This window comes from Sparus aurata, chromosome 21, assembly GCF_900880675.1.
Source record: "Sparus aurata chromosome 21, fSpaAur1.1, whole genome shotgun sequence".
NCBI classification, from domain to species: domain Eukaryota; kingdom Metazoa; phylum Chordata; class Actinopteri; order Spariformes; family Sparidae; genus Sparus; species Sparus aurata.
The window spans coordinates 32026256-32039072 of NC_044207.1; the positions used below are offsets into that span (position 1 = coordinate 32026256).

Below are 12817 nucleotides of genomic sequence, written 5' to 3' on the forward strand. Positions count from 1 at the left end.
GAGGAGGAGGGGGGGGGGAGAGGGGAGGAGAAGAAGAAGAAGAAGAAGAAGAAGAAGAAAAAGAAGAAAAAGAAGAAGAAGAAGAAGAAGAAGTCAACTTGATGTAAACAATATTTCCACAGTAGTTAATAATTGTGAGATAAAAAGACTTTATTCTGAGACAACAAAGAGTGACAGTTTTTATTAATTAATTATAAAGAGATAATATTCAACATGAATCTAACAGTGTCACTGTCTTTTAATCATGTCTCACTATCTGCAGGGTCAAAAGTTCTTCTTCTTCTTCTTCTTCTTCTTCTCCACATTTCAAAGGGACATACTGTTCTTTTTGCGTTACTCTGTTTATTTGAGTATTTAAGTTACTTTGAGGATTGAGTAGTTATCAAATGTAACTAAGTACATTTACCCAAGTGATGTACTGAAGTGTAATTTGGAGTATTTCCACCTTCTTCATTCTTCACACTTCCACTCAATCGCAGCTCGGAGCCAACTACATTACATGTATCTGATTACTTTAGTTACTAGTTACTTTACAGAATACATAAAATCTCCATAGACAAATGTCACATTACAGGAGGTCCAGACTCGTCAGATCCAGGTCCAGACTCCACAGGTCCAGACTCCACAGGTCCAGACTCGTCAGGTCCAGACTCGTCAGATCCAGACTCGTCAGGTCCACTGACATCTCAAGAACAAGAATTGTTCCTGTGAGGACACAATGTGAACATGTTGTCCAGAGCAGACAGACGGTCTGAAAGAGTAAAAGAATCCATCCTTGAACAGAGGAGGTGGACTATGACATCACTGATGACCTGAGAACTGAGTTCTCTCCACAGACAGCTTAGTACACCAACGACACTCCCACACTATATAAGGACACTCCCACATTCTATAAGGACACTCCCATGTTACATAAGGACACTCCCACATTATATAACTACACTCTCACACTATATAGGGACACGCCCACACTATATAGGGACACGCCCACACTATATAAGGACACTCCCACATTCTATAACTACATTCTCACACTATATGGACACGCCCACACTATATAAGGACACTCCCACATTCTATAACTACACTCTCACACTATATAAGGACACTCTCACACTATATAGGGACACGCCCACATTATATAAGGACACTCCCATGTTACATAAGGACACTCCCACATTCTATAAGGACACTCTCACACTATATAGGGACACGCCCACATTTAATAAGGACACTCCCATGTTACATAAGGACACTCCCAAATTCTATAACTACACTCTCACACTATATAGGGACACGCCCACATTCTATAAGGACACTCTCACACTATATAAGGACACTCCCACATTCTATAAGGACACTCCCACATTATGTAAGGACACTCCCACACAGACTTTAAAGCCTGAAGCTCCTCCAGTCAGTTAGACCTGAAGAGGTCTCTTGGATAAGAGGTGAAACGTCTACAACAAACTGAAACAGATCCAGTTGCAGTCGACGACGTCCAGCACCAGACAGACAGAACCACCAGAGAAAGATTCTGCTGACAGACAGAAGGAAGAAACAGACAGAACCACAGAATCCACCTGCTGCACAGAGCTCAGCACCGACCTCAGGAACACACTGACAAAGACCAGCTCTTCATCAGAACTTCAGACTTGAAGCATTCAGATGAAACAAAGAGCTCAAAGAGGTTCTGGAGTTCACTGTGAATGTCACACTGTCTCTACTGATTGGACCTCAGTGAAGCTCGGTTCTGCTCAGCATCACCCTGCTTCTACTGTTGACGCAACGTTTTAATAAAGTCACATCACAAGTCACAGGACGTCCGTGAATCTGTATTTTATCTTAGCACCTCCTCCGACCCGAACCGGGCCACCACCTGTTCCCTGGACCCGATTCCCGCCTCCCTTCTCCAAAACATCTCTCATGACATCCTGCCATTCCTCACCTCTCTGATCAGCTCCTCCCTCACTTCAGGCCTCTAGCTCCTCAACACAGCCACAGTAAATCCACTCCTAAAGAAACCCACCCTGGACTCAGCTGACATCTGAAGCTACAGACCTGTATCTCTTCTTTCATTCCTCTAAAACCCAGAACGTGCCATCTACAACCATCTGTCCTCCTGTCTTTCACAAAATGAACGCCTTGACCCAAATCAGTCCAGCTTCAGGACCGCTCATTCCACTGAGATGGGCCTCCTCACAGTGACTGAGTCTCTCGGTGCCTCCAGAACCTCGTCCCACTCGTCAGTCCTTATTCTCCTCGACTTATCTTCTGTGTTTGACAGTCAACCACCAAATCCTCCTCTCCACTCTGACTGAACATCGCTGACTCAGCTCTAACCTGGTTCACATCATACCTGACAAATCTCACCTTTCAGGTCACATGGAACGGCTCCTTGTCCAAATCCTGCTTTCTGGAAACTGGTGTCCCTCAAGGCTCAGTATCAGGACCGGTTCTCGAAAAAACAACCAAAATAATGTATCCACTTGTATGTTCGTATTGTTGCACTTCTATCAATCACAGCACTTCTACACTTAAAGAATCTTTAACAAACAGCAGTTATGATCCTCAGATGACAGCTGGACAATTGTTTGTACATTTATTTTACTCCATCCATGTTGTGGTTTCTCTCTTGTGACAAATGTTCTTATTGTAAGTCGCTTTGGACAAAAGTGTCTGTTAAACACCCTAAATGTATAAATATAAATGTAAATGTAAATTTTAGCAGCGATCTGACAGAAAAATCTATGATAATCTGAAAATACTAAATATCAGTTATCCCTATAAATAATAATAATAATCAATAACAACACTTGGAAAAATATAAATGTCTGTATGTTTATTCTGTCAGATGTCGGAGGGAACAGACAGACTGGATCACACATTAGGATGGCGTACCCCGCCACTGACAGTGAGGACCAACACAGAGAAACATGAAGGCGGAAAATATGACATAAGAAGACACATAGTCTCTGCTGACTGGACCTCAGTACCGGTCGGTTCTGCTCAGTGTGTCTGTCTTGTGATTGGACCTCAGTACCGGTCGGTTCAGCTCAGTGTGTCTGTCTTGTGATTGGACCTCGGTACCGGTCGGTTCTGCTCAGTGTCTCTGTCTTGTGATTGGACCTCGGTACCGGTCGGTTCTGCTCAGTGTGTCTGTCTTGTGATTGGACCTCAGTGTCGGTCGGTTCTGCTCAGTGTCTCTGTCTTGTGATTGGACCTCAGTGCCGCCTGGTTCCGCTCGGTGTCTCCGTGCGTCCTGTCTCTTTAACACAGTGACGCTGCTTCCTGCCGCAGACTCTCCAGCCTCGCCTCTCTCTCTGCGGCTGCTGCCTGCTACAAACAACCGACGACCCGGGAGCACTGAGGTACACAGGACCGGGACCGGACCGGACCGGAACTCAACAAAAGCGACAGAGACCGACAGACACCATGACAGAAACCACCAAAACCCACGTGATCCTGCTGTCCTGCGGCAGCTTCAACCCGATCACCAAGGGACACATCCATATGTTCGGTGAGCATCTGTGTGTGTGTGTGTGTGTGTGTGTGTGTGTGTGTGCGTGCGTGCGTGTGTGTGTGTGATAGACCCTCTCTAATAACAGTAACGTTAAAATGACAGAAATCTGAATGGGGTTTGGTGTGTTGTGGTTGGTCGCTGTCCAGCAGGGTGGTGCTGAAATGGCCGACGGCTCCACATCCAGCAGAATCATGTAGAAAACACAAACAACAACACAATAATCTCACACTGACTACACAACGTGACCCGCTTCGTTCAGTCTGAGCCTGTTTTTAGACGTTAAAGCCGGAAATGTTCCGTGTCGCCGCTCCGCAGGCCTCACGCAGCGTGTGGCGCAGCCCAGAAAACAAGCAGCCTCTCCTGACGGGTCCTCAGGAGGATCAGTTCAGCCCGACACACACATGATGCACACACACACACACACACACACACACACACACACAGCAGCAGGTGGTGCCTTGCTCAGCGGCGGGTACCTGCGTCATTAGAGAGGAGCTGCGGTGGAACAGCAGCAGATGATTCAGATTCATGTTGTTATGAAACAGTCGTCACATGTTTGTGTTCATCCACGGAGATTATTGTATTTGTTGATTGATCTGTTAATAATGACGTCATGATTGATGAGCTGTTGTACTTGGATGTCTGCAGAGGTCGAGGTGTTTACAGGGCAAAGAATCAGTCAGATGGACCCTGACTTACACATTAAAGGGCCTTACATTGTAGAATTAAAGGAGCAGTTCACCTGAACAGTGTAGTCATCCATCACCTGCTCGTCCTGCTGATGAGAGTCAGGTGAAGAGTCGTAGTCCTTCAGTCGAGCCGTCGAGATTTAATCTGTTATAGGTTGTAAATGAATCAGATCACATGCAGCAGCTGGTACAGAACCTCCAGTCCTGTCTCTCTGGGGCTGAGTTGCATTGTGGGTAAAGTAGGCACCAGGACTTTAAAAAGAAGGATGTGTGTTTGGTTTATTTGTTGTTAAACTGTCCACATGAGTCCAACAGTGTCAGTGTTCATCAAACCCTGCAGCCTACATTACCCACAATGCACAGTGACATGAGATGACATGCAGAAGCAGTTCTGTCAGCGCATCATGTGTCAGACTGGACCCGTTTCCCTTTAATGCAGTGACACAGCCTCAGTTTGGTTCTGGAGGAAATCTGTCTCGTAACAACGTAAACAAATCCATCAACCTCTGACCCGCCCGACTCCAACGGTTCTGGCTCGTCATACTTCTGGATCTCTCCAACAAACACTGGACAGAAAGTTCAGTATCAGACTCAGAAGTGAAGGCCGTCGTGTTTCTCTCCTCCAACTGGTGTCAGTGAAAAACTAATTAATCTCTGAGAGTCAATGAGGGACTGTGACAGGCTGTGTGTCACCCAATCAGAGGAGAGGGGCGGGTTCATGTGGGTGTCAGTCATGTGCTGTCCGGCTGACTCATGATGACACACAGAGAGTCAAACTGTGGGACGTTTGGATGTTTGTTCAGACTGAATCCAACACGTCTGAAGAGTCTGTGAACGCTCTGGTTCAGACTGGACCTCGGTACCGAGCCGGGCTCACCAGCGTCGTCTCAGACGCTGCAGCAGCGCAGCAGCCATGTTCCCATCATGACCTATTTTCACCAGCAGCTCCTCGTCGCTCAGCGTCCTCTGAAGGTGGAGACGGGAGATTAATGAGAGCTCCACAGAAACATGCAGCACAGTTCATTCATCACAGAGTGAAGACGAGAATCAGACAGTCGAGCTCACGTGAAGTACTCAGATCCTTTACTGCAGTAAAAGTACTCGAGTACAAGTCCTGAAATGAAAAGCTTACAGTATGTAAATGTAGTGGAACACTTCCCTCTGAGATCTGAGCTGCAGGTGAGCAGTACCTGGATCTGAACCTGTGTGCAGAACCTGAGCTGATGAAACGTCTTCTTGTGAGAATCAAACGAGATGAACTTCATGAATATGTCGGACTTTAAAGAGCGGACGTCAGTTTGATGAAGTAGATCAGCGTCATCGTCTGCAGCCTCCATCAGCTGAACACTGTTTGTTTTAACTTCTTCACATTAAAGTTGGTTCTTCAAACATCTTCATCTGAGCTCTTTGTGAGGAAACCTGTTGTCACATTACAAACTGAAGCGACGGTTCGTTAAAAAGACAAACGTTTCCTCTAAAAACCTCTAAATATCAAACAGCCTGAAATGATTTATTGATCTGTGTGTTCAGGCTGACGATCACCTGACAGACTCAGTTTGTTTCAGCTCAGATTCCAAACGGATGCAGTAACTTGGTGACACTCTGCCAACAGGTCAAACAGAACCGCTCCGTCAGTCACATCCTGCTCAGAGAGCTTGTTGGCGTCACTGTCGCCGCGGTAACAGAGCGGTCAGTCGTTAGTTGGGAGCCGGAGTTTAAATAAGAGTCAGCAGCTACGAGTCAAGACGTCTGTGTTCTGATCCGAGACTGAAGACAGAACTGAGCCACGCTGCTCCAAAACAACCTCACAGAGAAACTTCAGCTGCATCTGACGGGAGTCCAAAGATAATGTCCTGAGGAAACACTGAGCATGAACACGAGATCCAATCCGTCCTGAAACCTGAAACACAGAAACCATCACACAGAACCACCGGAGACCCGTGTTCAGGAGCGCTGCGTTAAAATGTCTGAGAGCAACTCGACCGTTGTTGAGCTCTGACATTATTCCTCAAAGTAACCTTCAGGAGAGTCAGAGAGGAAGTGATGTCACAGTGATGTCACAGTGATGTCACAGTGATGTCACTGTGATGTCACTGTGACGTCACTGTGACATCACAGTGACGTCACTGTGACATCACTGTGACGTCACTGTGATGTCACTGTGATGTCACTGTGATGTCACAGTGTGTTGTCAGTCTTTATTTTACTGCACGAGCTGTAAACTGTCTGTGTTTGAATCCAGCTGAGCCTCTGAGTGAAGTCAGCACTCAGCAGAGACTCTGGTTCTGGTTCTGGTTCTGGTTCTCTGTCTCCTCTCTGTAACGTTACGTTCATGAAGTAAAGTCCAGTTCCCCTCCAGCTCCAATCAGCAGTCAGCAGAACAGAACCTGGAGGTCCGCTCTGGATCACTGCTGCAGTCAGGCTGATCAACAGAGTGAAGAGAAATCAAATTACAAAGTCATCTCTGAGCTCTGCTCCCGTCGGATCAGAACAGAACCTGATGAGACTCCAGGTGTTTGTTCCTCCAGCAGGTCTGGATCTGCTCAGTGACGCGTGAAGCAGAAACTCTTCCTGGATATAAAGTAAGGCCCGTGTTCTGCGGCCCACAGAGACTCGCGCCGACTGAGCCGGCTAACTTCCAGTTCGTGATACGTTTCGTATCATTTTACAGCTGCTTCGTTCACAAAGTCAGCTGATGGGAACAAGAAGTTCTGGGCTGCGGTGCGTCAGGTGACCGGTCCCGGGCCTGGAGCGCTTCATGGAGGCTCGGCTGCAAATGTTCTGATTGGATTCAGAGCAGAACTGACACGTGTGTCTTTAAGCAATTATAACATTTAAAACTGAGTAAAGATCAAATGCAGTTTGTTTCCAACCCAACGTGCTGAATTATCGTCTGAGTCACTCTGAAGTTAAACATTCAGACTGTCGGCTGTCAGCTGGTTGAATGATTGAAATGTTTCAATATGTGAAGATATTTTATGGCCAAACAAGGATGAAGTCATGGAACTGGTCTTTGTTCTGTGACGTGATACGAGGCTGAATGTGTTTTTGTCTTCACATTGTTTACGTGTTCTGTTTGTTTGTGTGTTTGCAGAAAAAGCCCGAGAATATCTGCACAAAACAGGTCGTTTCATCGTGATCGGAGGAATCATCTCTCCGGTGCACGACTCGTACGGAAAACCAGTAAGTCATGAAGAAGAATCCTCTTTATTTCCAAAATGTCAGTCGGTCTGTTGAAGCGGTTTGTAATCAGAGTACAGCAGCAGGATTAGAGATTACATCACAGCGGTGCGTCCTGCGAGCTGCTGCTGCTGTTTCCTGCTGGAATATATGAAGCTCTTGTCCTACTTCCACTGTTCTGCAGAAACACAACATGAATAATAGATGCTGAGGAGCTGTGAGACACCAGGACGCTTCCTGCTCGCTTCAGTCTCACATCAGAGCTTCAGCTCAGCTTCACGCTGCCATGACTCACTTTAATTATTAGCTGGTTAACACGTCAGGTATTATCAGTCCTGACACAAACACATGGAGGTTAGAAGGTTAATACTTCATATACGTGTTAATTATTAAGGACTAAACATTTACAGTATGTGATCACAGCTGCAGTGCCAACCACAGATTCTGGAGTCTTAAAGGATCGGTCTGTAACGGATCAGACATGATGATGTCACAGACGTCTGCTGAAGTTAGCATGCTAACAGCTAGCTGCTAACTGCCCTCTGTAGCTGAGAGGTGACAGTCTGACAGCCTGCAGCTTCAGTTCACTACTGAGGCTAATAAGTCAACAACATGAACTCATAAAGCGACGAGCACTGAATAAAAACACAAGAGAGAGAAACACAGAAAACACAAAGACAGGAAGTGGAAAAGTAAAACACGACACATGAGGAGAGAACTACAAAATAAAACAGGAAACCACCACAGTGTCGTCCTCACTGCTGCTGCCACGCAGGAACTCTGTCTGACCTCCAGATCAGACAGCACTGATACTACATTACCCATGAGCCTTAGCTGCTGCTGCTGCTCTGGAGACGCTTCATTGGTGTGAACAAAACTGACCCAGAATCTGTTTTTATCTTCCACACATGTCAGATCAGTTCGATTAGCTGCAGCGATCAATCACTGATTAATGTGTGTGTGTGTGTGTGTGTGTGCAGGGCCTGGTGCCCAGCAGACATCGTCTCACCATGTGTCAGCTGGCCGTGCAGTCCTCTGATTGGATCAGGTGAGCGATCACTGTGATGTCAGCAACATATTTCCAACAGGTGGAGGAGTGAACACCTGTGTGGATCGTCCCACAGGTGGATCAGTGACAGGTGACAGGATCACGACTTAGGAACACAGATCAGTTTTTAATGATTGATGGTTTGTATGTGTGTGTGTGTGTGTGTGTGTGTGTGTGTGTGTGTGTGTGTGTGTGTGCGTGCTGGTGCAGGGTGGATCCCTGGGAGTGTTACCAGGACACCTGGCAGACCACCTGCAGCGTGCTGGAGCATCACCGCGACCTGATGAAGGTCAGGAAGAGTTACTACAACATGGACGCTCGTCTGTTTGTCTGTTGTTGTTGTTGATGTTGATGTCTTCCCTCCTCAGAGAGTCACCGGCTGTATTCTGTCCAACGTCAACACGCCATCGACGACTCCTGTGATTGGTCAGCCACAGAACCAGACTCCTCCCATCTACCAGAACCACAACAACATGACCCACAAGCCCACAGCCAGTGAGTGTGGTCCCTCCAGGGATCAATGAGTCCATCAGGTTTCATTCTGGATCAGACCGTTAACGAGCTGTTGTGTCTCTGTGTGTCAGTCAAACTGTGGGGGAAGGTCAGCGAGAGTCTGGGGAAGATCTGCTGCGTCCGTCCTCACATCGAGCGCTTCACCTTCGTCGGTGAGTCCAAACATTCAGAGAGGAAGAACCAGCCGCCACGGGCCCGTTAGCCAGAGTTCATCCTGCCAGCAGACCGTTCAACTTTAACAGACCATCACACCAACATTTGTCTTTATTAACAACACAAATCTCAACATTTGGGGTCCAGTTTTCAGTTGTATGTTGTGACAGCACTGTGCTTATGTTCTGGTCGGGTTTAGGTACAAAAAAAGAGTGTCAACATAATCATGTCTGGACTCAGAACCTGGTTCTGTCCCCACAAACATGACTGCAAAATGTCAGAACGCAGTGTTGAACAGTGGTCTCTGGCTCACCAGTACAGCTTTTCACAGCAGATATTTTGAAAAGCTGTGACCAATATCATTAACGATGGCTCGGTTCTGTTCAGTGTCCCAGCAGGACCCGGCTGTGAGGGAGCCTGCTGAACGGTATCAGCCGCCGTCAGTAATGTTTTATATTCCACCGACTGTTGATTGATGCACGGTGCTGCAGACACGTCGCAGCTGGACTCTCCATGAATGAATCTGTAGTAACGTGTATGAACTGGCCCCTCTGAGCCTCCGTACTCGTGTCTGAGTGTATGATGTTCTGTTTGGCCCCTCTGACTGGCCCCTCTGAGCCTCCGTACTCGTGTCTGAGCTGATGATGTTCTGTCTCTCTGGCAGATGAGAATGCGAACCTGGGCACCGCCATGAGGTACGAGGAGATTGGTGAGTGGTGTCTTCTTTTTGGCCCTGAACACTCGGCTGTGTTGTGTTTCCTTCCTGTCTGGTTGTGTGTGTGCAGTAAACATGTTGTTTACTCTGTTTGTGTGCAGTAAACATGTTGTTTACTGAGGGCGTGTCTCTTTCCTCCTGCCTGTTTGTCGTCTGTAGAGTTACGCATCTTGCTCCTGTGTGGCAGTGATCTCCTGGAGTCCTTCTGCATCCCTGGCCTGTGGAAGGACAGTGATGTAAGCACACTGTAGCCCCGCCCCCGCCCTGCCTTTAACACCGCCCCAACCCACCCTGTGGCCCCGCCCCTCAGCCTTTCCCTCTGACCCCTATCGTGATAACCCACGGGTCGTTTCGATGTTGTCGATAAAGGAAACATCTGCAGATCGAGAGGTCGACCCGGAGCATGCAGCGTTCTGTTCTATGACCTGCTAACAAACAAACCAACATGCTAATATGAATGCTATGCTAGCTGTTAGCAAGAGACAATGAGAGATGTTTGAATCAGATTCATGATAAAACTAGAACATTTAATCATTTTAAGAAGTTTTTGCAGATGTGAAGAAACGAGTGGACAAAGATTTGTCTTCAGTCACATCAGAGAGACTCAGACAAAATGTGTTTGTGAATTCTGACCAACCCGATCAGATCGGGTCCAAAACGTGTCCTGAAGCTGGTGCCCTCAGACCCCGAGGTGCTGACAGCGGCTCTCTCTCTGGTTTCAGATGGAGGTGATCGTGGGGGATTTTGGGATCGTGGTGGTTCCTCGTGACGGAGCCGACACAGAGCGGATCATGAATCACTCCTCCATCCTCCGCAAGTACAAGGTCAGAGCAGAACCTCAGCGCCACAGCTGCTGCAGCCCGTCTGGACTCTGTCGTTAGAGAGACGTCCTGTTTCATTGTCTCCTCTCTGTTCATTCTTTGGTTTCAGGACAACATCATCGTGGTGAATGACGAGAAGACCCACCCGATGTCCATCGTCAGCTCGACCAAGAGCAGGTGAGGATTTATCTCGGCGTGTTGTGACTGTTTAATATCTAGAATCATGAAGTCGTTCAGCAGCAGGCTGGTGTCCTCTGCTCACTTTCAGCAAAACAAGGTTGTTACAGGTTGTAACTTCTGTCAGTCTCAGCAGCACCAGACTCCATTAACAAATGTAGTAATTTAAGCGTTGTTGAGTTAAAACAAACTCTATAACGTAGTGAAACTGTGTCTGTGACAGATTGTAACTCGTTGTGTCCTTGTTGTAAATTCAGCATTAAATCTTTCAGCTGAAGTTGTTTGTCTCCTTGTAAAAAGTGTCAGTTTGTGGCAGCATGTCTGTACCAGCCTGTCTGCTTCTGTGTCTAAAGTGCTAAAGTCTTACCTGCCAACATTGATCAGCTGTTTGAACACACTGTTTACACTGATTTCACCATTTACACTCCATTTATGAAAGAAGAAACATGTTATTGATCTAAACATGTCACATGTTACAAAGACACTAAACAGTAACAATATAGGCTACTTCTTTGTCCCCGTGGAGAAAGTCCCCAGACTCCCTTAACAAATGTGTCAGTTTAGTGAGTTGTTGAGTTGGAGACACTTTATAAACTCTGTGAAACTCTGTCTCTGACTCATTCTGCATTATTTGGACCTTCTTGTTCATTCAGCAAATGTTCTACATGAACTTCTTTCTGTCTTTGAGGGTTGGGGTGACATCGTTTGTCTCAGGGATGTTTGTAGAGCAGGAAGTGACATCACATCACTGAGGACAGAACGTCAGCTGTGAACTGGCTCTAAGAGTTCAGGACCTTAAAGATGCTCTGAAGCTAACTGAAGCTAACTGAAGCTAACTGCTACAACCACACTGTTTCCTTTATACATGTTTATTTCTTGTGTTTATTCTATTTAAATGTATTTCATGTTTCATGTTTGCTGTGTAACTGCTACTCTTCATGTGAATCCATCGGGTTTGCTGAGAAATGATTGTTGCCATTTGTAGGAAACATGCTTGTTGCAGGAAGTTATGAAGAGTGCAGCAGGTTAAATATTAAATATTCAAACTGATGTACTGCCTCTCCTCCTACTCCTCTTCCTCCTCTTCCTCCTCCTCCTCCTCCTCCTCCTCTTCCTCCTCCTCTTCCTCCTCCTCAGACTGGCCCTGCAGCACGGTGACGGTCACGTCGTGGACTACCTGAGTCAGCCGGTCATCGACTACATCCTGCAGAGTCAGCTGTACATCAACGCCTCGGGATAGAGACGGCGGGCCGGCGCATGAGAACAGGAGGAGTGGGGGGGGGCGCTACCTACAACCACCATCATCGTTATAAATTTGACCCCGCCCCCTAAAAAAATGACATCTTCCTTCTCTGTCTTCTGTGTCAAACATATACTCTTCTTTGAGCTGTCGCTTTCCACCCGGAGCATTCGTGTCCCTCCTTCTGTCTGTGTCATGTGACTTTACCATCGGGGAGGGGGGAGGGGGGGCATTTTGGGATGACAGGGGGCTGCTGGAGAGGAGGTACGGAGGTAATCCCAAAGGGCTGCGGAGGTCACTGATGTATTTTTGCTCTGGCGACAGTGTTTTCTCACTCTCTGTTTTCTGTCTTTATTAAAGTTTGGGGTGCATGACACTCGGCCGGCATGCTCAACTGTTCTTCTGTGTCAGGGCGCCGATCAGCTGGAACACCACAGGGTCTGTGGCCTCGTGCAGGAACAGGAACATTTTGGATAAACTGTCTCAACGTGGAGGGAACAAATTATAGATTTTTATTAAAAGCCGACAAAGACGTACAACCTTTCTGTTGTTGGACAGCAGCAGAGAACGAGACTGACTGGAACATTAATTAAGATTTGTTAGAAACTTTTTTCTCTTCATGTAAGTTAAAATAATTTGTCAACTCGTTGAGAGCGCAGCGGGTGGATCAGAACTCCTTCACCGCTTCAAATGTTCACAATCAATATGTATCAATACATCCATATTTTTAACATCATTGTTTTCGTAAACATTTTTTT

At 46.8% G+C, this 12817-nt stretch overlaps 1 protein-coding gene across 1 annotated transcript in view; it reads left to right on the forward strand.

Annotated features, from left to right (window-relative positions):
• The first annotated feature begins 3250 nt into the window (after positions 1-3250).
• The window catches only part of nmnat2 (nicotinamide nucleotide adenylyltransferase 2), a 9854-nt gene continuing 287 nt past the window's right edge, over positions 3251-12817 (forward strand). Inside the window, exons 1-11 of the mRNA XM_030401675.1 lie at positions 3251-3520; positions 7307-7395; positions 8373-8440; positions 8651-8729; positions 8809-8935; positions 9025-9105; positions 9771-9815; positions 9981-10057; positions 10544-10645; positions 10752-10819; positions 11957-12817. The exon at positions 11957-12817 is cut by the window's right edge and continues 287 nt beyond it. Coding sequence (XP_030257535.1) covers positions 3436-3520; positions 7307-7395; positions 8373-8440; positions 8651-8729; positions 8809-8935; positions 9025-9105; positions 9771-9815; positions 9981-10057; positions 10544-10645; positions 10752-10819; positions 11957-12059 — 924 coding nt within the window. The 5' untranslated portion in view covers positions 3251-3435 and the 3' untranslated portion in view covers positions 12060-12817. The remainder of the gene's footprint in view (positions 3521-7306; positions 7396-8372; positions 8441-8650; positions 8730-8808; positions 8936-9024; positions 9106-9770; positions 9816-9980; positions 10058-10543; positions 10646-10751; positions 10820-11956) is intronic.